At 50.1% G+C, this 14,778-nt stretch overlaps 1 protein-coding gene across 2 annotated transcripts in view; it reads right to left on the bottom strand.

Moving 5' to 3' along the window:
- The window catches only part of KDM6A (lysine demethylase 6A), a 1,083,812-nt gene that overhangs the window by 343,740 nt on the left and 725,294 nt on the right, over nt 1-14,778 (bottom strand). For both annotated transcript variants that reach the window (XM_078658310.1, XM_078658311.1), the window contains one exon: nt 3,036-3,141. In XM_078658310.1, coding sequence (XP_078514436.1) covers nt 3,036-3,141 — 106 coding nt within the window. The remainder of the gene's footprint in view (nt 1-3,035; nt 3,142-14,778) is intronic.

Here is a 14,778-nt window from a genome sequence, read left to right as displayed (position 1 = left end):
AGTTATCAAAATATACTTTCTCAGGATGAGTTATTTTAAATACTTTTCAAATAGGCAATAGACTTTTTGAATGCAATAGTTACAGTTTGTTGCAATAGGCAAAACAATTTCAAACACAATGCAACATTGAGCTCAATGGGAATTTCTAGTTAAATGCAATTAGTTACTTTGTAGATTACTTTTCTAACCACAGGGCTGGATCCTAGATTCAGTCCCGGGACATGAGCTGTGAACAGTTACGTAAAAGTGCTTTGGTTACAGTAGTGATTTTTAAGGAATATTATTGTATTTTAAAAGTTGACACTTCGAAACGTTTTCACACAGTTGAAATTACCAATGTTATCCTATGGAAGGAAATTCAAGTTGCAGGTAAAGTATGTTCAGGTTACTTTGGTAATCCAGTGCTGGACTCCTAGGTTCAGCACTGGGACCTCTATCTAAAACAGGTAAGTAAATATGTTTTTATCGTAGGCACGATTTTTAGAGAATATTTGTAATTTTCAAAAATCGACAGCAAAAAGCAGGCAATGATATCCTATGGAAGGAAATTCAAGTTACTGGTAACTATGGTTAGAATTACTTTTCAGGGTCAGTACTGGGCTCATAGATGCAGCACTGAGGTCTCTCCTGATAATAGGTGAGTAAGTCAGAATTCGTAGTTCGGCTGATTTTAGATGAATATTATAAAGTTCCAAAACTCCACACTTCGAAGAATTTTCAAGTGAAACCAGTCAATGTTAGCCTATGGAAGAAAAGTGAATTATCAGCTTTTAGGTAAGTACTCGACTGGCAGAGTTAAGGTTCTGGGCATAGACTCAGGGGTCTCCCAGGGTCAGGTAGGTACAGTCGGTACACCCTCAGCGGCACAGGGGTTTCAGGGGGCATCTCTAAGATGCCATCTGTAGTGCATTTTACATTAAATGCCACACTGGCATCAGTTTGGGTTGAATGTGCTGAGAAGTTTGGTATCAAACTTGTCAGTCTTCAGTGCAGCCATTATGGTTCTGTGGAGTTCGTAATGCAACCTCTCAGCACCATATACTCTTAATGGCATTACTGCACTTACAGTGCCCAGGACTGGCCCTGGGTACTGTAGGGGCAGAGGGATCATGCACCTGTGCCCACACCACTGGCATAGGGCACCCAGCTAGAGGGGTTGCTTATGTATGCCAGGGCAGTAGATTTGTGGGCATGGCACACAGGGATGTGTGCCATGTCGATTCTTTGTTTAGTGTTGCACCAGGACACTCAGTCTGCAAAGGCAATGTGTGGGTGTCAGGGTGCAGAGCCCCTAAGGGTGGCAGAATAAGTGCTGCAGCCCTTAGGGGTCTCCTCTGGTCACAATGCCCTGGGTACCTAGGGTACCATTTATCAGGGCCTGACGTGGCCAGAGATGCCACTTGGGTTTTAGCTTCAATACAGTTTTATGGAGGGAGCACAGGCCGTGGCACCTGATTGGCAGGAGCCCAGGGCACACTCAGTCAAAGCACATCGGCAATTCAGCAAAAAGTAGGGGCATACCATGCAAGAAAGATCGCACTTTCTCACTTTCAACAAAACGGTAGAAAAGGATCAGCCCTTTGGCCCAAATACTCCTGGATCGATATCAGCTAGCAAAATTAGTTTCTACTGGCAAGACAGGGAACAAATACTTTGGCAGCTTGCTTTACTATACTGGCAAAGGAAGAACTCTTTTCACCCTAACCCCAACCTTACACCCCCCGCTCCCACCGTCTTGAAACCCTCCTGTGTGAGAACCGCTCTTACAATTCCCCTGATTAATTGATTGATATGCGATTGTCAAGTGTAAGGAAAAGAAATTAAAACCTTTTGCAAAGTCACAGGAGACGGTGGTATTCACTATCCTCTTGCATCTGCCAGAACCTTTTTGTTCATCATCTTCCTCAGCAGATTTAAAAAAGGGGAAATTATCTTGTAAGCCCAGGCCCAGAGATCATTTTAATTTAGGCATGCTCACATGAAAGGATGGAGTTAAATGTGTCAATGAGTGGCGATTTAAGGACAAGCACTAATGATTCCAGGGTGGCTGAAGGAATAAGCAGCAACAAAGAAACCACCAACCTGCCCAAAGTGAAAAGCCAATGCACTTGGTGCAAACTTCAATACAGAACCAGTTATGGCCCGACAAACCAGCTAAGTAATAACTCTAGGCTGCCTGGACGACAGCATGGACCTCATGCTCTGTTCCTATTGCCGAAGGGGGAGGCAAGCTTATTCAGAGATTCTTGAAGATGGGATGAAGGTAATTCAAGGCAAAAGAAACAGATACAGGGACATATGTAGACTGCTCCAGTTCACAACACTGGCCTGACACAGAATCAGAATAGTGCTTAAGTGAAGCTGACGTCTTCTCTTTTTGCTATCAAAACAATTCATGATGTTCATAATCATAGAAACAATTACAAGAGGCCTCCTTATTGGAGGGGAAACTCTCAGTAGCTCAATAGAATGTGACCCCTTTCTCTTTAACAGGCTTGGATAACATGCTCAAACACAATTCACAGGCACCACACTCATGGTCTGAACCCAAACACCTAATAAAATACAATTGTGGGGAGGTTTGGATACAGACATCTAGAGCTTGACGGACCAGCTAGTCTTGCACTATTTTTAGAACATGATAACCGGACAAGGAAACAATTCAGAAAAAGAGGAGACCTCATAACTGGACACATCTTTTGTGCACGCTGAACAAATGTCTTAAGTTGAGTCCAACACCATTTCTGTGCAACTTAAAGCTTAAAGTCTTAAAGCTTCTCTCTTCTCCAAACACCATACTTCAAAAGTGTGGATATAGATTGAATGGCAGAAGTATCCACTGGATGTTTCCAGTCTGTGTATTGGAGGAGGAGTTACAGAAGAGCTGCATCTCTTTTTAAAAAAAAAAAAAGGTTACGCACATACATAATGTAGGAACAGGCGTGTGAAATTAAATGTGCCTTATCAACTATCCTACAGTAAGAGTGCCAAAACATGAAAAAACCCCAGTTAAAACAAAGTAATAAAACACTTACCTAATTTAAGAGCTCCAGCAAGGCCACGTATTACAGTAACAGGGTTATTTGGGTTCGTACAAAATTGATGCAATGGTGGAAAAAAAGCATCCCGTTTACTCTCCAACTGCAAAATTAGAAAAATTTGATAGATTTTACAAGCATCCAAATGATTTGTCCGTCAAAAGAACACAGTAATACATATGTTAAAGGTTAGGGATTTTTCTCATTACCACTATCCACACATTCTATATGTTTTGGCAGACATTAATAAGGAACACAAATTCAGGATAATGTGTTATATTAAATTTTTCAATTTATACATTCTCAGACCTTACTACAGAAATAAAAAATTATAAAGAAACATGCTACAACAATGTATTCTAAAATATAACTTGTAGGAACGTCGGATCTGCTTTCATTTTACCTCCGCTTTTTGCTGGTGTTACTCTGTTTATAACTATTCTGACTGGGTTCCTGCTAATCAGAACCCGACTCACTGTGCTTTCTCCCTAAATTGGACTGTGGAAAGTACTTTGGTAAATACCCAATTGGCTACTGGTGTACCCTTCTATGTCCCTAGTATAGGGTAATAAGGTGCCCAGGGCATAGGTACATCAGGGGTCTCCCATGGGATGGAGCATGTATTATGCCACTTATGAAAAACCAATCAAACTGTGAAAACAGACCTGCTTTGGCAGCCTATGCAAGCTGGTGATAGCACCACTCATGACAGATCTGTTTTCTTATATCTAAGGTCAGTGCACTTAAAACCTATGTCACCCCTAAGGTAGGCCTTTCAATTCTGAAGGCAGGGTGCTGAGTTAGAAGTGTGAGGGTGCCCCTGTATGAGTAGGACACCCTTACAAACCCCGGACTCTATCCTCCAGCACAGTGAGTGTGGTCAGCCATTTTGATACATATAGTGGCCATGCGTCATTACCTGATGGCTAACTATATATTGGCTGTGCCGATCCTGGGTTTGGTATAATTTTGGAATCATACCCCACAACTATTACTGGTGTCGGATGTATGATTGCATGCCGATCCTCCGAGAAGCCTCTAGTGCTCCAGGTAGCAGCCTTCCAGGGTCTGCCAGCAAGCTAGTGCTGCTACCGATCCCAGAGACGATTCTGCCCTCCTGCTGCTGAGCTGGTTCCGGACAGGGGATGGCAGAACAATAGGTTTCCTGTCACAGGAAGGTGTGACCACCTCCCATACAGGACTTAGTGTATTGGGCTGGGGCACTTGCCACTGCCACCAGACTGCGTTGAAGGACACATTTGGTGCCTTCCTTGCATATTCCAGTTTTTGCCAGTTCAGGGAGCCCTTGGCTCCCACTCTGGCACGAAACTGGGCAAAGGACATGGGAGTATCCTCTCCACGATCAAGACCCTCCTCTGGCAGGCACCCTTGAATAGACCGAACCCTTTTGCTAGAGAACTTAAGGGCTTACCTATGGGTGGCTCTTCAGATTGATCGTGGGACAAGATTCACACCTGAAACAACTTCAACTCTGACGGTCTGGGCACCTTGGACTTCGCCTGGAACCGAGACTGCACCAGGGAAGACTCCTGTGGGTCCTGGTCTCCATGTTCAGCAAGTCTTCTTGGTCGTCTGTGACAGTGCTTCATCCAGGTTCCTCTCCAGGCCTGTGGGCATCAAAAGACACCCGAACGAATCTCCCTTGGAGTGAAGGAGTCACTCCCCTGCATCTGCAGGCACCTCAATAAAGTTGACCGGTCTGCTGCTCCAGAAGTCCTACGGACTCCAAAATGTTCAGCAACACAGGTGGTGGTTCTGCAACTCCCTCAAGGCCCGACCTGCCTCTCAGCAAGTTTGAAGCCAGTATGCTTCGTCCAAACCTCTGGAACAGAACCCTTGTGCACCGCGTCGACTTGCTGTTGCCAAGGCTTGTTGGCTCTGTTCTCGAGATCTTTGGGCTACAAGGAAGCTCCAGCCTCCAGCATCTCTTCCTACCAAAGTCTTCTTCCTCGCCGCATCCCCCACACCATGGTGCCTGCATCTTTGGTGAGCTGCTAGAGGGCCTCTTGCGACTCCTGTGCCTTCGGCCTGTGGGTCATCTTGAGGGGCTTCTTCGGCTTCAGTGGGCTTCCCTGCTTGCTCGGGGCCTGCTCTGACTCTCCTGCAATTGGTGAGGCCCTTGGACCTTTGTTGGTCCCAACGTTGCACCTTTTTTGTTTACATCTGTTGCTACTGCCAAAACTTGTTGTTGCTACCACAGGACACCAACTCCCTGGTTCTTGACTTCTGACGTGGGACAGCTCGTGAACGGCTTAATCTTCCACAGCGTCGCCTGGTCCTCACAGCTGCAGGGACAAGGTCACAGTCAACATTCCTGCATCTTCTGTCATCGGTGGTCACTGCTCTTCCGTGCCTCCTGGTCACCTCCGAGTGGCATAGACTCTGGCTCCGCTGCTTGCAGGTTCTTCTAGTCAAGAATCCATCTTTTGATTCCACCAGACTCTTCCACCTTTGCCGGCGGCATCTTTCCTTTAGTCATCCATTGTGGTCTAGGGCAGTTTTCGGCATCCCTTCACACCTATGGACCTGGCTTACCTTGTGTAGGGATCCTGGAACCTGGGGTATCCACGGGTGGGGTTACTCTCCAACCTCATGTTTTCCACAGGGTTTCTTCAGGCTTCACTGAGAAGGGTTCTTCTTGAACACTCAATCAATCAATCAAAGCATTTATATAGCGCACTACTCACCCGGAGGGTCTCAAGGCGCTGGGGGGTCCGCTACCGCTCGAACAGCCAGGTCTTGAGCTGCTTCCTGAAGGCGAGGTGGTCTTGGGTCAGGCGGAGGTGGGCCGGGAGGGAATTCCAAGTCTTGGCGGCCAGGTAGGAGAAGGACCTTCCTCCTGTGGTGGCTCTTCGGATGCGGGGGACGGCGGCGAGGGCGTGGCTGGTCGATCGAAGCTGGCGTTTGGGAGCGTAGAAGTTGAGGCGGCTGTTTAGGTATCCTGGGCCTTGGTTGTGTAGGGCTTTGTGTGCGTGGGTGAGGAGCCGGAAGGTGATTCTTTTGTTGACCGGGAGCCAGTGCAGATCTCTCAGGTGTCCGGATATGTGGCTGCGGCGGGGGATGTCCAGGATGAGTCGTGCTGAGGTGTTCTGGATCCGCTGGAGTCTCTTCTGGAGTTTGGCGGTGGTTCAGGCGTAGAGGGAGTTGCCGTAGTCCAGTCGGCTGGTGACGAGGGCCTGGGTGACCGTCTTCCTGGTCTCGGTGGGGATCCACCGGAAGATCTTACGTAGCATGCGCAGGATGTTGAAGCACGACGAGGAGACGGCGTTGACTTGTCTGGTCATGGAGAGGGAGGAGTCCAGGATGAAGCCCAGGTTGCGTGCGTGGTCTGTTGGTTTGGGTGCGCTGCCCAGGGCGGGGGGCCACCAGGAGTCATCCCAGGCGGAGGGTGAGGATCCCAGGATGAGGACTTCCGTCTTGTCCGAGTTCAGTTTCAGGCGGCTGTTCGACATCCATTTGGCTACGTCTGTCATCCCTTCGTGCAGGTTGGCTCTGGCGGTGGCGGGGTCGTTGGTGAGGGAGAGGATCAGCTGGGTGTCGTCGGCGTAGGAGATGATGTTGAGGTTGTGCTGGCGTGCGATGGCTGCGAGGGGGCTCATGTAGACGTTGAAGAGTGTTGGGTTGAGCGAGGAGCCTTGGGGAACGCCGCAGATGACTTCGGTGGCCTCCGATCTGAACGGGGGGAGGCGGACTCTCTGTGTCCTTCCGGCGAGGAAGGAGATGATCCAGTCCCGTGCCTTCTCCTGGATGCAGACGTTGCTGAGGCGCTGTACTAGCGTACGGTGGCAGACAGTGTCGAAGGCCGCGGAGAGGTCCAGGAGGATGAGGGCCGCTGTTTCTTCGTTGTCGAGCAGGGCTCGGATGTCATCGGTAGCTGCGATCAGGGCGGTCTCGGTGCTGTGGTTGGCCCGGAAGCCGGACTGCAAGAGGTCGAGGGAACCATTCGTCTCGAGGAAGGCGGCCAGCTGCTTGTTGACGGTCTTCTCGATGACTTTTGCCGGAAACGGGAGCAGCGAGATGGGGCGGTAGTTCTTGAGGTCGGCTGATGGTTTCTTAAGTAGAGCGCTGAGTTCGGCATGCTTCCAGCTCTCCGGGAAGGTAGCGGTGTCGAAGGAGGTGTTGACGATGTCCCGCAGGTGGGGTGCGATGACAGCGTCGGCCTTGTTGAAGACGTGGTGAGGGCAGGGGTCGGTCGGAGATCCGAACACTGCAACAACAACTTTACCATTGACTTGTATGGAGTATGCAGCTGTGTTTCCACTCTGTACACAGCCTCTGTGGGGTTCCTGGGTACTTACTTCGGGTGGCTCCCTGTGTCCACCGCTCGTCTGTGTCTTCTGATCCAAGTCCTGACTTCGGTCACAGTTCGCATTCTACTTCTTTAGTATATGGTTTTGTCCCCCCCCCTGGAGACCACGGTGTATTCGTGCTTGCTTACTTGTTTACATTTAAAGTATTGTGTTGCTAACTCAGGGTAGGAGAGATACCAATGTGTTAGTGAGTGTGAATAATAAATACGGAGTAGTTTCTTACCGGTAACTCCAGTTCTGTAGTAGGGGTATCTCTGTTATAGTCATAATCTAGTGAATAGTCCCGCCCATGTGCGTGGACCCCGAAGCAATAAAAAATAATCTCTTAAGCTGTCTTCATTGCAGTCCTGCATAGACACTTAAGAGAAAATTAAAGACAATAATGCAGCCTGTACCTGCAAGGCTACACTGTCTAGTACTTCAACTAGAAATGCCAAGGATATAACATCAATAACACATTTAACACAATCTGTCAAGTTTCACCCAAAGAGAAACTTTCCTCCCCTCACCAAATCCTTGGAATGATAGAGAGGAAGGTAGGGACAGACAAGCCTCCATACGCTGCCATTATGTGTCTGGAAAAGGGATACCTTGCCTTTAAGGAACTCTCTGAAGACCCTCGGTATCCCAGCATGCTCAGCCCCTTCCTTTTACTTTCAGTTCTTTCTGAAGGTGCATAAAGCAAGGCCTGTAGCATACATCACAGTACCATTTTCTCCACCAGGGAGGAGGGCGGGCGCTTATGACTATAACAGAGATACCGCTACTACAGAACTGGAGTTACAGGTAAGAAACTACTCCTTCTGTAGTAGGGGATCTCTGTGTATAGTCATAATCTAGTGAATAGAATGGCAAGCCCATCCAAAAACAATCCGGCGGTGGAGAAATAAAGACAACACCACTATTGCGCGAACAGATTCCGCAGCGAAGCCTGCCCTACCTGAGCATCTACTCTGGCATCCGAGTCCAGACAGTAGTGCTTAGCAAAGGTGTGGACCGACTACCAAGTGGCCGCCCTGCAGATCTCTGCAATGGGAACATTTCGAAGCAAAGCTGTTGTAGCTGCTTTGCCCCTGGTAGAATGAGCCTTAGGCTTACCCCTAAGGTCTTATTCGCTTTCTGATAACAGAGCTGGATACATGACAGAATCCACCTAGAGATGGACTGTTTCGAAGTAGCCAGACCAGTCCTAACCGACCCATAGTTGACAAACAGCTGGTCGGATCTACGAATATCCTTGGTCTTATCCAGAAAGAATTTCAACACCCTTCTGACATCCAGGTAATGTAAAGACCGTTCCCCTGGAGTAGAAGGATTCTGGAAAAATGTTGGTAAAGTTATAGTCTGATTAACATGAAAGTCAGAAATCACCTTGGGAAGGAACTTGGGGTGAGTACGCATAACAACCTTAGCAGCATGAAATACAGTAAAAGGTTCCTAGCAACACAATGCCTGAATTTCACTCACCCTGCAGGCCGATGTAATGGCCACAAAGAACTCCGCCTTCCAAGACAGGTGCTGCAGTGAAGCCTTATGAATAGGCTCGAAGGGTTCCTTCATCAGCCTGGACAGCACCACATTCAGTTCCCATGAAGGCGAAGGAAGGCGAAGGAAGCCGAACAGGAGGGAACACCTTCTTCAAACCTTCCAAAAAATCCTTAATCACAGGAATCTGGAAGAAGGACGTCTGTGAAGGGCATTTTCTGTAAGCAGTCAATGCAGCTAGTTGAACCTTAATGGAATGAAAATTAAGGCCAGACTGAGCTAGATGCAGAAGGTATGGAGGATGACATCCTCCTTGCAGGTTGTCGGATCATAGTTCTTAGACGTGCACCAGATGCAGAATCTCTTCCATTTGTAAGCATAAGAGGTCCTAGTAGATGGCCTCTTCGCCTCCTTCAATATGTCCATGCAATCCTCAGGAAGATTCAAGTGGCCATATTGCACTATCTCAGGAGCCATGCCGCCAAACTCAACGAGGAGAGGTTGGGGTGCACCATCTGCCCCCGGAACTTCGTGAGAAGGTCCGGCCGACACGGCAGCCGCCGATGAGATAGGATTGACCAGTGAAGCAGGTCCGTGAACCACCACCACTGTCTGGGCCATTCCGGCGCAATGAGCATCATCCTCGCCCAGGAGCGGGCCAGCTTGATAAGCACCGCTGGAATCAGGGGAATGGGTGGAAAAGCGTACAGAAAGCTGTTCGACCAGCTGATCAATAACGCATTCCCCAGAGTCCCCGGCTGGTAATACCTCGAGGCGAAGTCACGGCATTTGCTGTTTTCTGCGGTGGCGAATAGATCCACTTCTGGAGTGCCCCACATGGCGAAGATGTGGTCGAGCACTTCGTCGTTTATGACCCACTCGTTTTCGTGAAGCAAACTGCTGAGGGCGTCCGCCTGAACATTCTGCACACCTGGCAAATGAGTTGCCGTTATCGTCAGTCCTCTGGCTAACAGCCAGTGCCAGATCGCCTGCGCTTCCTGTGACAGTGTGCACGATCTCAAGCCTGCCTGCTTGTTGAGGTAATACATTGTGGTCGTATTGTCCGTCTGTACAAGCAAGGAGTTGGTCTGGAAGGACGGATGAAAGCCCTTCAGTGCCAAGTGAACAGCTCGGAGTTCCAGGAAATTGATGTGATACGTGGACTCTGACGGAGACCACGTTCCCTGGATCTGTAGATGGTCTGAATGCGCTCCCCAGCCCAGGAGAGACGCATCCGTCACGATAGTCTGAGTCGGGATGTCCTTGTGGAAAGGAACCCCTCTGAGGAGTTTCTATGCCGAGCACCACCATCTTAGGGATTGTTGGGCATGAAGAAACAACTGAATCCGGTCGTTCCAACACCCTTTCCTCTGGTCCCACTGGTCCTCCAAGCATTCCTGTAGCGGCCTCATGTGTAGGCACGCGTGCGGAGTGAGGAAGGTACAAGAGGCCATCGATCCCAGTAGAGAAGACACCGTCCTCACTGTTTTAGATGTAGCAGCTATGAGAGCCTGAGCCTTCCGTAGGATGGATAAGCGTCTCTCCTCCGAAGGAGACACGCTTGCCGACAGCGTATTGATAGAGGCTCCCAAGTACTGCAGTAGTCCAGAAGTACTTGGACAGAATTATGTGCAACCCCAGACTGCTCAACAGGATGGCCGTTGTGTTGAAGTGCAACTGTGCTTCCTAGAAGGTGGAGACTTTGATCAACCAGTCGTCCAGGTACGGGTAGACAAACATCTTGTTCTTTCTCAGGTGCGCTGCTACAACAGCCATGCATTTCGAAAAAGTCCTGGGTGCAGACTTCAGTCCAAACGGTAGTACGGTGTACTGATATAGATTGGCGCTGACGAGGAAGCGCAGGAACTTCCGATGTTTCCCTGCAATGGGCACATGGAAGTTCGCATCTTGCAGATCTATCGCACAGAGCCAGTCTCCTCTCTGCAACTGAGGAAAAATCTGGTGCAAAGACAGCATTCGAAACTTTTCCCTGCGAATCCACTTGTTTGCTTGTCGCAAATCCAGAATGGGTCTGAACTCGTTCTTGTCCTTCTTCTGGACTAGGAAGAAGCGTGAGTAAAGACCCTTTCCCCTTTGAGACAGAGGGACGTCTTCTATCGCCCTTTTTCTTAACAGGGTATCAGCCTCCGCCTGAGCTCGGGCAGCCGAAACTGCGAGCTGACCGGTGGAATCCCTGGAGGCGGACTGGTGAACCGCAAACTGTATCCATTGCAAACAATATTCAGCACCCACTTGTCTTGAGTAATGTTTCTCCACTCTGCCAGGTAATGTTGGATGCTTCCCCCCACTGGAGCGAGTAACGGATGAGGGGGAAGAAGCACCTCAGGGCCTAGACCCAGCCGGGCGCCTTTGGTCGCGGATGAAGCCTGCTGACCACCCCGGCCCCTCTGGCGCTTTTGGAATGGGCGCCGCTGGAACTGCAGCTGCTGCTGCTGCTGTTGCTGCTGCCCAGCCTGTCGACCTTGCCCTCTACCTTGCGCCCCGTACCGTCTCTGGAACGAGCAGAAGGTCTTCTTCTGTTCCTTCGGCTTTTCCAATCCGACAGCCGTCAAGGTTTCCGCCTCCACCTTCATGCGGGCCATCTCCTCGTCGGCATGTTTTCCAAAGAGGGTCTCACCCGAGAAGGGTAGATTGGCAACCCTCTGCTGCGCCTCAGGCTTCAAGGACGCCAGACGCAGCCAGGCGTGGCCCATCAGGTTGACCCCATGGCAATATCCGTGCGCTGCCAGGAGGGAGGAATCCGCAGCTGAACTGATCACCTGGTTGGAGACCATCAGTCCTTCATTAAGGATTTCTTGGAAGTCCTCCCTGTTATCCCGGGGAAGGAGTTCCACGAACCGTGTTAGGGACTCCCAGAGGGTCCGATCATAGCGTCCCAACAAGGCTGAGGCACTCGCGGCCTTCATAGACGTCGAGGCCGTCCCGCAGACCTTCCTGCCTTCCGAATCCATCCAGCGGCTCTCCTTGTCAGGAGGCACTGTCGATGACAGGGTGGTGGCGTGTTGCTTCCTCGCCGCCGTCACAATCACTGAGTTCAGCGCAGGGTCCAAGCGAAGAAATACTGCATCCGAGTCAGGGGCCCGATACTTCTTTTGCAGACTGGAAGGAGCTGATTTCATATCCGCAGGGGTGAGGAAGAGCTCCATGGCTGGTTCCACCAGCCCAGGCACCAACGGCAACAAGGGGCAAGACAACTGTTTCTTGTGCAGGGTCTCGAAGCTGACGGAAGTCGAGGGCGTGGGCACCGTGAGTGTGATGCCCAGCTTAGCCGCTCCTCGCAGCAACACCTCCTGGAAGGAGACAATGTTGTCGATCGGGGACACCCTCGTCCGAGGGGAGTCCGTCAGGGTCGGTAAGTAGTCCCTGGCACTGGATGAATCCGTGTGGCGGGATCTAGACCTGTCCCTCCTACGGCGCCGTCTGGACCCATCTCTCAGTCTTGAGCAAGACCTCGACCTCCGCGGCCTCGGACGTTCCGCAGGCCGGAAAGGAGGGCGCTGTGGAGGCTGAACCGGGAGCCTAGGTTGCGGAGGCCCCGTAGGTGCCGTCGGCAAACGAAGTAGCGAGGCCGACCTTGGCGGAGCCGCCGGAGGACGGTGAGGAGGAACCGGAGGTGGTGGAGGAATAGGAGGATGAGGTAGTGGAGGAGGAGTCGGGGCTCGCGGAGGAGGATCCAGGGGCAAAGGAGGAGGTGTAGGCAACCTCGGTTTGGAGGGTGAGTAAACTTGAGAGTACTCCGAGCCCAGAGACTGTCCCACTCTCCTTTTCTTCTTCTTCTGACCAGAGGGGGGCGATCTTGAGGCCCTAGCCCTCGTAGACGAGCGACGGCGTCGCCGCGACCGTGTGCTCGCTGAAGCAGAGGACTCAGTCCTGGTCCTAGAACGTCTAGGCTTCCTCCCCGCCGCTAAGCGTCCTTTCGACGTCGACGAGCGTCATCTTGACGTCGACGAGCGTCTTCTTGACGTCAACAAACGTCGCCGACGGTTGGTGCCTCGACGTCGATCGTCTCCTCGACGATGGCGATCTCCTCGGCGTTGACGACCTCCGTCTCGACGCTGATCTTCGTTTCGACATCGCGGACTTACGTGTCGACGTCGCCTCGATGGCGAGCGCCGGAGTCTTGACCCCTCTCGACGTCGATGATGGCTCGACGACGAATCAGTCCTAGACGTCGACCTCGTCGGAGGTCTCGACGTCAGTCCCCTCGACGTCGAACATCGACGGTGCTTCGACCCAGAGCCCTGGGGAGACGGGGAACAGACTGTGGTCATTCCTTTCGACGCCGAGGCCAACGACGTCGACGGAGACCGGTGGCGTTTTCTGGCCTTCTCCTTGCTGGGGAGCCCCCCTGAGGCCGGCGCACGGGCAGAGGAAGGAGCCCCTTCATGCCAAGACTCACCTTGTCCTTGCTGCCTTCTCTGCTCCAAACCTTGGAGCCTGATCTTCTCCCTGTCCTTCAAGGTCCTTTTAGGGAACTGTAGACCAATACCACACTGCTCAGGAACATGAGAAGAAGGCAGGCACAGGATGCACACCCTCTGAGGATCCGATTTTGCCTTTTTCCTAGAGCACTCAGGGCATATATCAAATAAGTTAGGCATATTTCATAAAAGAGCAGTCCAAACACCAGAGAAACTCCAGCAAAGATGAGAAAAAGCAAAAACGCGTCGAGTGAACACACTCTAAAACTTTAAAAGTGCACAATTTGTAGAAAAAAAACTAAAAAAGGGAGAGCTCAATGCTCCAGGGTCCTGCTAGTAGGAGCCGGAAAAAAGAACTGAAAGTAAAAGGAAGGGGCTGAGCATGCTGGGATACCGAGGGTCTCCAGAGAGTTCCTTAAAGGCACGGTATCCCTTTTCCAGACACATAGTGGCAGCCTATGGAGGCTTGTCTGTCCCTACCTTCCTCTCTATCATTCCAAGGATTTGGTGAGGGGAGGAAAGTTTCTCTATGGGTGAAACTTGACAGATTGTGTTAAATGTGTTATTGATGTTATATCCTTGGCATTTCTAGTTGAAGTACTGGACAGTGTAGCCTTGCAGGTACAGGCTGCATTATTGTCTTTAATTTTCTCTTAAGTGTCTATGCAGGACTGCAATGAAGACAGCTTAAGAGATTATTTTTGATTGCTCCGGGGTCCACGCACATGGGCGGGACTATTCACTAGATTATGACTATACACAGAGATCCCCTACTACAGAAACCTATTTTTATAACTACACTATGGGGTTCTTTTTCATTTGACCTACACAATATGATTAGATCTGATAAAAGAAGCTGCTTAACATTCATTCTGGACTAAGCCTGAAGGCTGCTCTCCAGAGTACCACTTATAGAGCTTTCTATGGTTGTCTAAGACCACTAAAATCACCATAAGGGTTGACTGGATTAGTACAAGGTGCTTCACTTAAATAAGTGTGCACCATATACTAATCCAGCCTCCTACACACAGTGCACTGGTATGGCCAAAAGGGAGCACCAAGAACTAAATGTGCTCTTGGCCAACCGGAAACTGCACGAAATACCTGTGGTATAGGTTTCTTAGGGATGGGAGTAAATCAGAAATCACCTTAGAAAGGAACTTAGGGTGAGTACGCATCACAACCTTAGCAGCATGAAATACAATATAAGGTTCTTGGCAACACAATGCTTGAATTTCACTCACCCGATGTAATGGCCACGAGGAAGGCCGCCTTACATGATAAGTGCTGTAGTGAAGCCTTATGAATAGGTTCAAAAGGTTCCTTCATCAACCTGGACAGCACCACATTCAGCTCCCATGAAGGAGAAGGACGCCGAACAGGAGGAAACACTTTCTTCAATCCTTCCAAAAAATCTTTAATCACAGGAATCTGGAAGAAGGATGTCTGTGAAGGGCATTTCCTGTACGCAGTTAATGCTGC

The sequence above is a fragment of the Lissotriton helveticus genome, chromosome 8, assembly GCF_964261635.1.
Source record: "Lissotriton helveticus chromosome 8, aLisHel1.1, whole genome shotgun sequence".
NCBI classification, from domain to species: Eukaryota; Metazoa; Chordata; class Amphibia; order Caudata; family Salamandridae; genus Lissotriton; species Lissotriton helveticus.
This window is presented reverse-complemented; position numbering and strand designations above follow the sequence as displayed.